The sequence below is a fragment of the Indicator indicator genome, chromosome 1, assembly GCF_027791375.1.
Source record: "Indicator indicator isolate 239-I01 chromosome 1, UM_Iind_1.1, whole genome shotgun sequence".
Taxonomy (NCBI): Eukaryota; Metazoa; Chordata; class Aves; order Piciformes; family Indicatoridae; genus Indicator; species Indicator indicator.
The window spans coordinates 73,230,733-73,245,121 of record NC_072010.1 but is presented as its reverse complement, the minus strand read 5'-3'; the positions used below and the strand labels follow the sequence as shown (position 1 = coordinate 73,245,121).

The 14,389-nt window shown below is 37.1% G+C and overlaps 1 protein-coding gene across 5 annotated transcripts in view; it reads left to right on the top strand.

Moving 5' to 3' along the window:
• HERC2 (HECT and RLD domain containing E3 ubiquitin protein ligase 2) overlaps positions 1-13,297 on the top strand; it is a 110,502-nt gene extending 97,205 nt beyond the window's left edge. For all 5 annotated transcript variants that reach the window (XM_054400547.1, XM_054400539.1, XM_054400564.1 and 2 more), the window contains 8 exons: positions 1,579-1,662; positions 6,619-6,760; positions 7,548-7,742; positions 7,841-7,953; positions 8,816-9,006; positions 10,773-10,878; positions 11,507-11,719; positions 12,303-13,297. In XM_054400547.1, the coding sequence (XP_054256522.1) occupies positions 1,579-1,662; positions 6,619-6,760; positions 7,548-7,742; positions 7,841-7,953; positions 8,816-9,006; positions 10,773-10,878; positions 11,507-11,719; positions 12,303-12,575 (1,317 nt within the window). In that variant the 3' untranslated portion in view covers positions 12,576-13,297. The remainder of the gene's footprint in view (positions 1-1,578; positions 1,663-6,618; positions 6,761-7,547; positions 7,743-7,840; positions 7,954-8,815; positions 9,007-10,772; positions 10,879-11,506; positions 11,720-12,302) is intronic.
• The last annotated feature ends 1,092 nt before the right edge of the window (positions 13,298-14,389 follow it).

Below are 14,389 nucleotides of genomic sequence, written 5' to 3'. Positions count from 1 at the left end.
ATTTGGATTATGCAAACTTCTTTGTAAATGTGTGCTTTTTACTATGTTTTCCTCAGTTCTTCATCACTGTGCTTGTGTGTTGATCTTGAAAATAATTTTACGCTGTGAATCTTCAGTTTGTAGTGTAGCTGAACTCTTCTAGGGTATTCAGTAGATGCTATCCTGGAAGAACATGTGAGATAGGTACCAAGTGGCCTGCTTTTTGCATTTTGGTTGTCATGGTCAGATCATAGAGCTTTGGATCAATTGGTATATTAAGGTACAAACTTATTTTAGATTGGGCTAAAAAGCAAAACCAGAATACTTAGTTCAGTGTCTAATTGGTAAAGAAAGTGGATTTTTATAGTTGTAAGTAAAGTGATTAGTGAGAAAATATAAATAATTATAATGCTTCAGGGCTACAACACTTAAGCAAAAATACATACGCTGAAAGCATTTAGAAACCTTCAGTATGACCATCAGTTTTGCATCTGAATTTTCTCACTGTAGTAGAAACCAGTCTAACAAAAAATTATAACCTTATATAAAGAGACATAATCTAGGAAATATATTGGAAAGACTTCACAGACTAAGAGCTCATTTTTCATTTTTCCTCACTCATTTCACATGACAACCTGAACTGGAAAAGGGAAAGGGAAATCCTAGATGTTCTGCTCATATCACTTCTATATTTTAGTGCTATTAATAGGGAGTCTTTAGGCATATGATGTTAAGTATAGGAATGTGTGTACAGGAGACACATTAAACATAATTTAAGAGTTTGGAAAGGATTCAGATATAAGATAAAATGTCATATCACACATATTTTATGTCAAAAGCAGTCAACAGAGACAACAGGAATTGTGATGCTATATTGATACCTAAGCATTTAAGCCAGGCCTACCTTGCAGAAATTCTAAAGACTTTCTGAAGTTTGCTTGAAACTGATAGTGTAAAATTAGATCCAAATATTTACTGAGAGAACATCAGATACTTAAATTTGCACTAAAACTTTGTTTTTAAATTTTTGTTTGCTTTCTATTCTATCTCTATTCTATTTCTATATTTGACTTTTTTTTATTGTCTTACTCTTTTTATTCTTATTCTGTTACTTATTCTCTCTATACATGTGTTATTTTGGTATAAACTGATTTATACCTGTACTGAGTGGCGTGTTGATTGTTTCATAATAACTGAATCTGGGTGCAGTACTAACTTTTTATGCCGTTTTAAGAGAATTTCTTCCTTTTATTTTTTAGTGTCCCAGCTGTTCCCAACTTGAGTTGTATTTCTGCACATAACATCCTTAATTCACATGTCACAGCTTTGTGTCTTCTGTGGCTTTTGTTTATTTTTATTATTTCAAAAGTATCTGATGCTTTTTTTTTTTTCATTTCTGTTGAAGAAAGACTCAGAGGTTTTATGTCTTTTCTAGTGTTTTGTGATGTTTTCAGAAGGAAATTGTTGAAAGATAATATTGCAGATTCAGTTTCTGTATTCTTCTGTGTTTTTTTTTTCCCTGAATTGAACTGTGTATTTATCTGTGGAATATGTGCAGTTTTGACACTATTTGAATTTTTCATATTTTCTGGTTTTTAGGAGGCAGCTTTCAGAAAAGTTGTGCAAGCAACTATGGTGAGAGATCGTCAGCATGGGCCAGTTGTAGAGCTCAACAGAATACAGGTATCTTAAGCTGAAATTTTCATTTTAGTATCTGTATTTAGTCCACAGTGCTATACATTTGTCAAGTCCCTGTAGTACTCAGATAAGAAGCAATTGAAAAAGAGTTGATTATTTTTTTTTTTTAAATCAGAGACACAAACAATGAAGAAGTGAATGGAGCAAGGGCTGCTGACTTTTCAGCATGTTTTCAGCCCCACTATAGGAACACTTGTTAAAATATTAAGTGAATGATTTAGGCTCTAATGAGCAAAGTTTGTCCTGCTTGACCAAGAAATGCTTTTTCAAATCTCACTACATTAGATAGTTTAAGAGACTAGTGATTCTGATGCCTTTCTTATCTTCCCAAACGGTCAGATGAATTATTCAGCCGTTGCTTTTGTAACAGAGAACGTGAAGGGGAAAAAATAAAAAGGCTAGGAAAGAAGTGCTGTTGAATATAACTAAAAATCAGGCGGATAAACTCTTGTCCTTTGCTGGTCATCACATGTGGTCATACTGATTGCAGAACTCTTTGATACAAAAGGGCTTTTTTCCTTATCATTGACGTTAGAAAATGTAATGTTGTGCCTTAGGCCAGATATGTCTCTCTTCCATAGATAATTCTGTAACATAGAATAGTAAAACATTGTTTTTGTTTAAATGGATTGAAGCCTAGTCTTACGGAATCCTCACGCATTTCTTTTCTTTAGTAGTGATGTTCTCTTTTTCTGAGTATATTGCACAAAAAAAAAAAAAGAAAACCTAGAATGGAGGAATTGTGAAAATTCTGACAAATCAGTTTTGTCTTAGTACACCCTGTTGTGCCTGGACCCTGTTTCTGCTTACTTGCTGTTTTCTATGGACATGTAAAATTTCTTGTGGTAATATTATGTAATTAAAATTTGCTGGTTTTGTTTATTTGGGAAGTTGAAGCTGAAGAGTGCTAGAAATTTTCTCATTGCTTTTTTGTGCACATGTATGAAATTAGAAAGTACAATAAAGCAGTGCAAGAATTTAAGCAGGAAACTAGCGAGTAGGGTTTGGGCTCATTTCCTAGTGCCATCCTTCCACTGTTGAGTTAATTAAGATAGACTTTCTCTTGTACTTCAGTTCATTACTTGAATCTAGAAAAGAACTAGTAGCTGCAGGGCTTCCCTTCTTCATAGCTTCTGGGGGAAAAGAAATATTCCTGTAACACAGGTCTGTCCTAGATTAAGCCAAAAAAGATCATGTTCATAATCTGGCCTGATTATATAGTATCAAGTACAAGTGGCAGTTTCTTGAGTTACCTTTTGCAGAGAAGGAAAATGTGGATCCCTAAACTATTTGATTGTTTGTAATACTGAAATGAAGAGTCAAAGCTGTTTTACATAGTGTCAAGCAGCTAATTGTCAATGTTAACGAGTTTTGATCTTACTTCCAGCTATGCTTTGAATTCCCTTGTTTTCAGAAGACTTTCTTACAGTTTGTGGCATAAAAGCAAGCAAAGCACCACTCCTTTGTACTTAGGTCAAGTTTTACATGGACCAGACTCCTTTTGAGTAAATTGTGTTCACTTTAGAAAATACTTGGCCCTGTATCTTTTCTGCTGGGAGTCTTACAATAGTAAGACGCAGGAGAATCATAGAATTGTTTCACTTGGAAAAAGACCTTAAAGGTCTTAAAGTCTAGCCATCATCTAACTTTACCAAGTCTTGTGCTAAACCATGTCCCTTAGCACCAGATCTATGGGTCTTTTAAACACCTCCTGGGATGATGATTCAGCCACCTCCCAGAGCAGTATATTCCAGTGTTTAATAAACCTTTCAGTGAAGAAGTTTCTTCTAATATCCAAACTAAATCTCCCCTGGGGCAAATTCAGGCCATTTCCTCTCATCTTATCATGCATTAGGTGGGAGAAGAGACTAACCCCCACATCTCTATGACCTCCTTTCAGGTAGTTGAGGAGAGTGAACATTCTGCCCTCAGCCTCCTTTTCTGCAGACCCCTCACTAGCTTCATTGCCCTTCTCTGGAATAGTTTTTACATAGTTTTCTGTGTCAGGGTGTGTGAAATAAGATGTGATGGCTGTACCACAACTCTCCTGAGTGCTAGCCTGGTATTTCTGTAGCATAATGTTGAGGGTAGATGTTCTGTGCTTTGAGGTTTAGCATGCAGGCAAGCTTGAATGAACACAGACAGTTTGGGACACTGTTGGAAATCTGTCCATATTGTTTTGGGAACGATTATTAAGTGATACATTCCAAAACAGTACCTGGGCCATGCTCTGAAGATGTGTGAATGAAGTAGTCAAAGACTGAGCCAGAAAGTGAACTAACAGTTACTTGTCTAGACAGGGCTATAGTGCTCAAGTTTACTTACTGACCCTCTTGCTAGCAGAGCAGATTTGCCTTGTATTTAAGTACTGGTGTGGCACACATGGTGTCAGATGGAGAAACACATTCATAATGCTGTTAGATCATATCTTTGCCTTTAGATGAAAGAGGCAGCAAAATACGTGGAATATTCTTTGCATTCCGTTTCTTACGGTTCTTAACCAAATCTTAAAATACACTTTTTCTGTAGGTGCCCCAAAAGCACATTACTTTGTGTGTGTGTATATATACAGATGCATTTTGGTAGTGCTTACTTCTGTAAGAGACTCCTAGTAAATATCATAGATACATATTTAGATGTTATCATTAATAACTATAAGAATAACATGTATTTGGTTTTCTGGCCAATAAGGCAGCCTCTGATTTGCCTTATGTATGAAAAAAGTACACAGTTTGGACAAATGTATGAACAGAGACATAGGATGCATTAACTAAGTAGGTTGCAATCCAGTAAAAATCAGTTTACCAAGGTACTGGTGGCTACCTCAGGAATAGGGGAAGGAAATCATAAAAAAAAAATTATTTTTGATACCCCTCTGTCTTTCCGTTTTCCTTTGAACAGATGCTGAGTAGAGATAGATGAATGACAAATATTTGAAATTAAAATAAGTAAAGTTGGGGAAATGTAAACTTCCATATCAAGGGAAGCACCCACAGGCTTGTCAGCTGAACTGGCAAGAATAATTCTGCCTAGCTGCAATGAACACCCCTATTGTTTTTGTCTGTTTCCAGCTCTAATAGTAAAATGGTTGAGACCTAATAGTAGGTTGAGACCTAATAGTAAAATGGTTGAGACTCTAATAGTAAAATGGTTGAGACCTAATCAACCTCCAAAATTTTATTTTCATTTAAAAAAAAAATCATCATCGTAATGGTCAGCCATGTTTGAACTAAGATTGTCTCAAGTAGTTATGCTGATGAACTAGAACAATCATTCAGCATTGTCAGGTCAGTTCAGGACATGTGGTGGAAGTGTTTCAACAGCCAGATGCTTTTTTTCATGTTTTTGCAAATCCAAGCATTAGCTGGAAAATGTCTTCTGTTACAGAGGCACTTGCATTTGTGGTGTTTATAAATAGTGATCATTGTAGTAGTCACTATCAGTTAAACAGCAATGTCACAGAGACAGGACGTGTTGCAGAAGTTGCTGCGAAGCCTGTCCTAGAACCAGTAACTTTTTTGCCTTAATGTTTAGGTATATCCTATTTATTTTATCACTAACAAGCTGATGGGGTGCAGGGTGGATGAGCATGCAGTGAATCGGGTTGAAAAATGTCAGAACAGCTGGGTCCAGAGGGTGGTGGTCAGTGGCATGAAGTCAAGTTGGAGGCCAGTAACTAGTGGTGTACTCTAGGGGTCAATACTAGGGCCAGTCCTGGATAATATCTTCATTAATGATTCTGAGAACACCTTTGGCAAGTTTGCTGATGGTAGAAAACTGGGAGAAGTGGTTGATACACCAGAGAGTTGTGCTGCCATCTAGAGAGATGCTGACAAGCTGGAGAAATGGGCTGACTGGAACCTCATAAAGTTCAACAAGGAAAAGTTCAGCCTCCTGCACCTGAGGAAGACCAACCTTAGGTGTCAGTACGATGGGAGTAGCCTAGCTCAAAAGCAGTTTTGCAGAAAAGAGCCTGGAGTTGCTCTTAGGCACTAAGTTGAACATCGGCCAGGAATGTGTCCTTGTTCTGAAGGATGATGACTCTCCTAGGCTGCTTTAGGAGGAATGTTGCCAGCAGGTCAAGGAAGGTGATCCTTGCCCTCTGCTGAGCACTGGTGAGGCCACACCTGGAGTAGTGGCTATAGTTCAGTACAAGAGGGACATGGACATAGTGGAGAGAGTCCATCAGAAGGCTGCAAAGATGGTGAAGGGACTGGAGCATCTCTGTTATAAGCAAAGGCTGAGAGAGCTGGAAGTGTTTAGCCTGGAGAAGAGAAAGCTCAGGAGGCATCTCATTAATGTATATTTTTGCATACCTGAAGGGAAGGTGTAAAGAAGATGGAACCAGGCTTTGTTCAGCAGTGACCAGTAGCAGGACCAGACACCGTGGGCACAAAATGAAACAGGAGGTTTCCTCTCTCTGTCAGGAAACAGTTTTTTCACTGTGAGCGTGACCAAGGCCTAGTACAGGTTGCCCAGGAAGGCTGTGAAGTCTGTTTTCAGAGATATTTGAAAGCCCTCTAGATGTGGTCCTGGGCAGCTGGCTTTAGGTAGCTCTCCTTGAGCAAGGGAGTTGGACCAGATGACCTGTAGAGGTGCCTTCTGCCCTAAGCCATCATGTGATTCTTAAATAGTTCTAGGCTCCTGATAGCCTGAGATTTTAAGAGCTTTCATCCTCCTTGAGAGGACTGGGATATGCAACAGGAGTCTGTGATACCTATATCTAGGGATGGGTATTAAATGGTACTGAAAATACTGTGGTGCTGCAATTTGAAACCTGATTTTTCTACTGCAAGTGTCACATATATGCAAGATACACTGTGGACTTCTGCAAATGTTTCACTGAAAACTTATTTTATAAACATCAATGATCTGCTCTGCATAGTGATACCAGCTGAACTGTGTTCTTACTGTGGCATTTATAATGTGCTTACTCAATAGGTAAAGCGTTCTAGGAGCAAAGGAGGACTGGCTGGGCCTGATGGTACAAAGTCAGTGTTTGGACAGATGTGTGCTAAAATGAGTTCTTTTAGCCCTGATAGCCTTCTGCTTCCTCATCGTGTTTGGAAAGTCAAGTTTGTTGGTAAGAGGATTTTCCACACCCCCACACCTATATTGCACTTAGTTTTACACTTTTCTTCAGATTTATTTTTTGGAGGACCTGAAGGAAGGGAGGGATATTGGAAAACAGTGTATGTGTTTAGGTAGAGGAAGGTGCTTAAAACACTAGGAAGTAAAAAAGCTTTTAAAAATTATTTTATAAAAAACCCTCAAGATTAGTGGAAATGCATCTGTAATTCTCCTCAGTTTCTAGGAGGGAAAATCTTCTGCCTGCAACAAACATTCTGCAAAACCTAAACTTGTTTTTCAGCTATCTGAATTGGTACATAATCCTGGCTAAGTGGTTTTACTGATAGAATTGTATTTTCAGTTAAAATATCATTATAAGCTTTTTGATGAAAAATATTCATAGATAGAAATCTACTATGTATAAGATATATAAAATCTATTTTAAAACGTCACCTAAGAATCACATTGTTTTAACTTCCTTTTTCTATCTCTGTTCTATTTTATTATTTTGAAGAGCATATAACACAAAAATGCTAGTTGCATTCTGACAAAACAGTGATTTTTGACGCTGTGGCATGTTGTATCATCTTCTAAATAATGTGATTTACAATGAACTGGAAATATCCAAATCTAAAGCAACAGATGAAGGGTTTTCATATGAACAGATACAAAAATGTAGCTTTTATGATTGACTGTTTACTCAGTTATCCCTATGGAAGGAAATGCAGATTATTTTAATACTTAATTTATTTTTGAAAGAACATTTAATTTTGAAACTTTTTTTTTTCCTCCCCCCCAAGGTGAATCTGTGGATGATTGTGGTGGAGGTTATAGTGAATCAATAGCGGAAATGTGTGAGGAGCTTCAGAATGGGCTGACCCCTCTGTTAATTGTGACACCAAATGGAAGAGATGAATCTGGAGCAAACAGAGATTGCTTCCTATTAAATCCTGCTGCCAAGTCACTCTTGCATATGAACATGTTTCGTTTTCTGGGTAATTCCTTAGTAACTGACATTCTACTTGCATTATGTGATCAAAATATTGGGCATCTAACCTCCTGAAATGGGTAACGTTATGTTCAATCTTACCAGGTGTACTTTTGGGCATTGCTATTCGGACCGGCAGCCCTCTGAGCCTAAACCTGGCTGAGCCAGTGTGGAAACAGCTTGCAGGAATGAACCTAACAATTGCTGATCTCAGTGAGGTAAGTATAAAGTCCATAAGTAGAACACAACTTAGAGCAGACAAGCAGACTCTAGCATAAATTTTTCACCAGTGCCTGGCTTTCCTGGTTTCTGTGTATTTGTGTTTTGACTGGCCTTTTACATTTTGAGCCAGTGTGGAAGGGTGACTTGTATACACTGTTAAAACTGTAAATTTAAGTTGTTCAAAAATAGTTGAATAAGCTGTCTGAATTGTAGAGCATTTTCAATCTTCTCAAGCTTTTGACTAGACGAATGTTTGTGGTTGAACTCACACTTTCCAGTAGACCTTTCTGGAGCTGTTTCTGTCTGTTGTGCCAAGATGCAGTAACTGTGATTGGGCGCACATGCCTACACTGTTTTGAAGTAAAAGGAAAATTAGTTCAAACTACAACTGACAATAGTTTGTGCCACATACTGAACAGCACAAAGTTTCAATTTCTGTTTACCAAGCTCAGTAAATGTGGAGTAAGACTTAAGCTGTCATTAGGAAGAGTTCCTTCTCAAATACTGTGACGTAGAAATATACTTACTGTGAAAGCATTGAGTCATTGTTGTCAGTAAAGGGATTCCTTTTGTACCAAAACGAGCACTGGACTTTGTAGAGATGATTAAATTTTTAAGCTTCAATCCGTTTTCTTTTATAATACAGTTTCTTGGCAAGCACTCCCCAAAAGGATTGAATGTTGAACACATGCACCCTTCCACATCCCAGTGTAATGAATTTTTGCATAGAAGACAAAAATTAAATGGATTGTGGTCAGACATTTAACAATGCTTTTGCTAGATAACACATGATGCAGTGCTTTTGGTGTGCAAGAGACACTGTTTCATAGTTTAACTTGGGCTCGTTATTTCAAAAAGGTTGATAAAGATTTTATTCCCGGGCTAATGTACATTCGAGACAATGAAGCCACTTCAGAAGAATTTGAAGCTATGAGCCTCCCATTCACTGTGCCTAATGCAAGTGGTCAAGATATTCAACTGAGTTCCAAGTACACCCATATTACACTGGATAATAGAGCTGAATATGTGAGGCTGGCAATAAACTACAGGTTTGTGAATAAATCATTCAAATTCTTGACATGAATAAGCATTTAAAAATAAATGTAAAAACTTTTAAACAATATGACACTTTAACCTCTTATATACAAGTATTTTAATATTTTCATGTGATTGCAGCATTGAATTTTCTGCTTTATTTTATAACCAAGGAGAAAAGATTAAACTTAATTTTTAGGAAACAGAGTAAGCTAGCAGGTACTGCTCTAGATTTGAATAGCAGTCCTGAAAGAGCGTTTTTGGCTGACAGTTCTACACAAGGAGACATGCACTATCGATCTAGTTCTTCTTATGCAATACAGAATAGGCTTAATCTTTAAAATGTTTGTGAAGAGCTTATACTTAGTGCTAATACTCCTGCAGTTTTTCATGTCATCAGTTGCAGTCAAGAACAATTTTAGCCTAATTCTTACTCTATTCTTACCAAAGTTAGAATACACAAACAAAAATGTTCATACCTTGAACACCATAAAATATGTCTGTTATACATAGACAAGCAAATTCACCCACAGGTGCCAAAGGCTAAATATTGGACTGCAGTCAGTGGGAAATAATTTTTAAGTATTTGAGAAGACAGGCCATTGGTGACTTGAATACCTAGATAGCTGATCTAGAAAAGTATAGGAAACAAGCATAGGCCTCTTGTTATGCAAAGCAGTGGACCTAGCGCTTTTCGAAATACGGAACTTTAGATCATTTAGACAAGAAACTGATTCATAGTTGTTTCGTTCTCTCCACCATAGGTAATTGTTTTTGAGAGTGCTTGAGCAAAACTTTATTATCACTATATACTTGCCTATTAGTTTGTAGTTAAAGTGCCTGCCAACAGCTGCTGAACTACAATCTTTGATTTTCTTATTTTCTATAACTAGTTATGAACTAATAGTTAAACCTATTTTGGACAGTAGAGAGAAATTTCATTTGGAATGGATAAATGATACGTCTATATGAAATGTTACATTCCTTTGAAGAAATAGTTTTGTTCTCTTGCCCAATTCTGGCTTTCCTCAAAGGACATAAGCACTTCTAAATAATGCATTTTACAGTTAAAAGGGCTTTGGGAGAAAGACTTAAGTGCTTAGATTAAGTTGTAAAATTACATTAAGATCTTTAAGAGAAAGGCTAGTACCTTTACCATGAATGGAATCCATGTGGAAAAGTGAGTGTGAAATACCAAGTTTGTCCTGACATTTTTATTTATTTTGTTGATGACAAGCCTCAGGACAGGACTTGTCAATGCTGCAAACCTCTGCTCTGGAGAGCTCTGTAAAATATCTCAGAAATCATTAGACAGGGAGAAAGAGGGAAAAAAAAAAAAGGTAAAACACAAATTGTGGGTGGCAGCAGAAGCAGTAAAATGTTAGACTTATCTGTGTCTGTCTTGAAATAAAACCACTCCTGTCCCCTCAGACATCATGTTGTAGTTCAGACCCATTTTTCTTTTACCATAATGTCTGTCTAGTGTGGGGAATGTTTGAGGGCAGAATTTCAAAGTACAGCCATTCTTTTCCCAAGAGCAGGTGGGGTATTGGTTTGTGCTTGCCAGACATAGCACACTGAATAATACTAGAAATAAAATATACTGAGCTTGCTGTGCAGCACAACTTGGTGTAGAAACTGTTCTAAGTATCTTGTGTAATAAATGATTGTTAATGTTCCTTGACATATAGCTGAAGACTTGAGAGTGGTTAATTACAGTAATTGCTAGAAATAATTGCTAGAAATGACATTCACAGAAACTCTGAAAATGTCTCTGCAGACTTCATGAATTTGACGAACAAGTTGCAGCAGTTCGTGAGGGGATGGCTCGTGTTGTCCCAGTTCCTCTACTTTCACTCTTTACAGGATATGAACTGGAAACTATGGTATCAATCTCTACTTTGCTACCTCTATCAAACTAATTTTGAGTGAGATCTTTCACTTGCATCTTACTAATCAAAACCCACATTAACAATGATCATTCTGTAATTGCAAATGTCTAATCCAAGGAAAGACCTGAAAATGTTTAATTTCCCTCTTGGTGTTAATAAGGTTATTTTGATATAGCTGAACAGTGGTGTAATGGATTATTCTTGGAAGAAAGAAACAAACAAAAAAAAGACTTAAGAAGACACAAAACCCCCAACCAACCAATCAAAAAAAAACCCCAAAACCCAAAAAAACAACCAACCAAAACAACAAAAAAGGCCCCAAAATCTCCAAACCATAAAACAGGGACCTAGAAGGTAAATTGGAAGACAGTGATCCCAAGTAGAATGTTTAATTCTGTATGTGATTTGGAAGTATAAAAGAAGGTTCATTATAATTTGCTGATGGGAAGATCTGTACATAACATTATTGTAATAGGAGACTACAGTACACAGTACTTCAGATATTTGAGTGTTCATTTTGTTAGAGTAAAAGCTGATTAAATATCTTAAAGGAATGGGAGGGGAACAAATTACCTCTAATTGATCAGATTTTTGTAGCCTATCACTGTGTTTTGTTTTTCAGGTATGTGGAAGCCCGGATATTCCACTCCACCTTCTGAAATCTGTAGCAACTTATAAAGGCATTGAACCAACTGCTTCCTTGATACAGTGGTTCTGGGAGGTGATGGAGTCCTTCTCCAATACAGAGCGATCTCTCTTCCTGCGTTTTGTGTGGGGCAGAACAAGGCTGCCCAGGACTATTGCAGACTTTAGAGGGAGGGACTTTGTTATTCAGGTAATGTGTATGGGATGGAGTGTGGGGGGCTATTTTAAAAAGCTGTTGGCAGCAAAGTAGTAGAGTGACATAACAAGACAGCGGGCTGATTGCAGTGAACTGTTTCTTGCAGCATTACATTATAGATTTGACAGTGCCTATAATGTATGTAAATATTTTTCTCCCTTGACTTGAGCAAGTGGATATTTGTTTAATTTCCCAGCCACTTCTCTGGATTTTGAGAGTTTTCCACTGTCAGTCATCACCTTTTCTTGCTGGGGTTTGTTTATTATTTCATTCAGCTCCATTAGTCATTTCAACTAAATTAAAACCCCCACAATCTTCAAATCATTTTGGTATTTGCTGAAGTAATATAGTCTTTTATTTTTAGGTTGTTTCCAACCACATTCATCATTCAAGAAGCTCATAGATGTCCGGTTTTATTTGCTTAGTGCAGAGAAAGTGGATTTCATCTTTTCAATGTTCTTTTTAGAAACTTAGGTCACAGATCTTAAATGCTGTTAAAAAATTCTCCGATACTATTTTGATACTTATTTGTGGTCTGGCTGTGAATCAAAATACTAATGCTTCTGCTTTTGAACAGGTATTGGATAAATACAATCCTCCAGACCACTTTCTTCCGGAGTCGTACACTTGCTTCTTCCTCCTGAAGCTGCCCAGGTATTCTTGTAAGCAAGTCCTAGAGGAAAAGCTGAAGTATGCCATTCACTTCTGCAAGTCTATAGACACTGATGACTATGCCCGCATAGCGCTGACGGGAGAGCCAGCAGCTGACGACAGCAGTGATGATTCTGATAATGAAGATGCAGATTCTTTTGCTTCAGATTCTACACAGGACTACTTAACAGGACATTAAAAAAATCAGCATAAGGGATAGTTGTCACAAGCACTGAGGCAAAATGCCAAAATGACAATGAAGCCAAGGACAGTTTAGGGCTCAGAATATAGAGTATGTATAGTCAGAGGGATGGTAATCTTCTGAACGTGGTGAAAGTGTGTTTACTACTCCAAGTAGGAATTAAGGGTTACAGCTTAAATCATCAGCTTAGAATAAATGGCACACTATATGGGCATTTAACATTTATTTTAAGAGCTGAAAATGGCCCCCGATAATGCTGCACTACATTTAGAACCTTTGTGTTTACTGAAGTGTTGTAAATGTTTGTATAAATATGGTAGTGCAGCATCCAAAAGGCAGAGGAACCTTTAAATTGTGGGTGCAATAGGGTTTTTTCATATTAAGTGTTGTGTTCTGTGCATCTTCTTGATTGTATATTGGAAATACTGTGCAACAACTGAATAGTATTATAAATATTTCAATTAACTTTACTAGAAGTTTGTTAAAAATTTTTGAACATTGAATTAACATTATTCCTTGAAATTCTTCTATAGACAATAAAAATGGCCAATAGTTTCACCTCCACCCCTTGTTTGTATATTTTAGCTTACGCATTATTTATCTCAAATTTGATACCTTTCTGTGAACAGCATCATAATTCTTATCATGGAAAGTGTACTGTATATAATTTGTGCCATGTAAATGCAAAAGTTGTAATTTCCCTCCAAATAAAAGTTCTGCCACAGGAAAAAAAAATAGTTTGTGTCTTCTAATGGCCTTGCAGCTGGCACATGGGGTGAACATTGTAATGGCTCTGCTAAGAAACCTTTCTTCATTTTGCAGCTGTTGACCAGATGTGGCTGGTGCTGCTTTACCAATAGTAGCTGCATTGTCATAGACAGCACATGTGCTACAGTAAACTCAGAGCAAGTCTACAGAACCACATTAATGGTTGCAACAAGGTACACTTTATGCAGTTGTTCCTAATGCTGCTGTTGCCAGTAATTGTGTATTTGTTCTTGGACACATGGAAAGTGTAAAGGACAGGTATCTTCAAGGGCCTGAATGGGAGTGAAAGAATATGATAACACTCACATAGCATATTGTTTCAGAGAAAATCAGATCATATTACAAAGCTTGATCATGAAACATGGTGCATTCAGAGAGCCTTTTTGAGTAATTCACTGAAGTCAAAGGGCATTTAAGGAGACATGTGGGTTTACTACAGTGTATGTGCTAGTTTTCCAAAGTGGGAAAACAAGATTTAGTTGTGCCACAGCATGAGTGTTTTATTTCAAAATCCAAAATGTGATGATGTCATACCATTTTTTAATTAACTATTAGGGTAGGTATTTGTGAATAATTGACATTTTACAGTTCAGAGTTGGGTTGGTTTTTTTTTTAAGTGTGTGTGTTTGACTTCCACTCCAGCTTCTGTGAGTTTAAATATTAAATGTGGCCATGAAAGTTTTCCCAGAACATAACTTGAAATATCAAAATTACCTATTTGTTGGTAAAATCTCAGTTTTGTACTTCATTAGCTTTAAAGGCCTCTATTTAGTGCTGAAGATCTCTTGCAATGAATGCTCTTGCCCTCATCCAATCTCTTGACTGAAATTCCAGAAGTCAGACTGCCCTGGCCTCTAGATTTTCTCTCTCGGCTGATGAAAAACAGTCTTCTTCAAGTCTTAAGGAATTTGGGAAACCCATAAATCTTAAGCAACCTTTTCTATCTTTGCTGATCAATCCAATTTCTCCTGAGGCTAAAGAGTGGAAAATCTAGTACAGAAGTACTCATGTGGTTGTCTGCTGTCCTTTGCTATGGTAACACC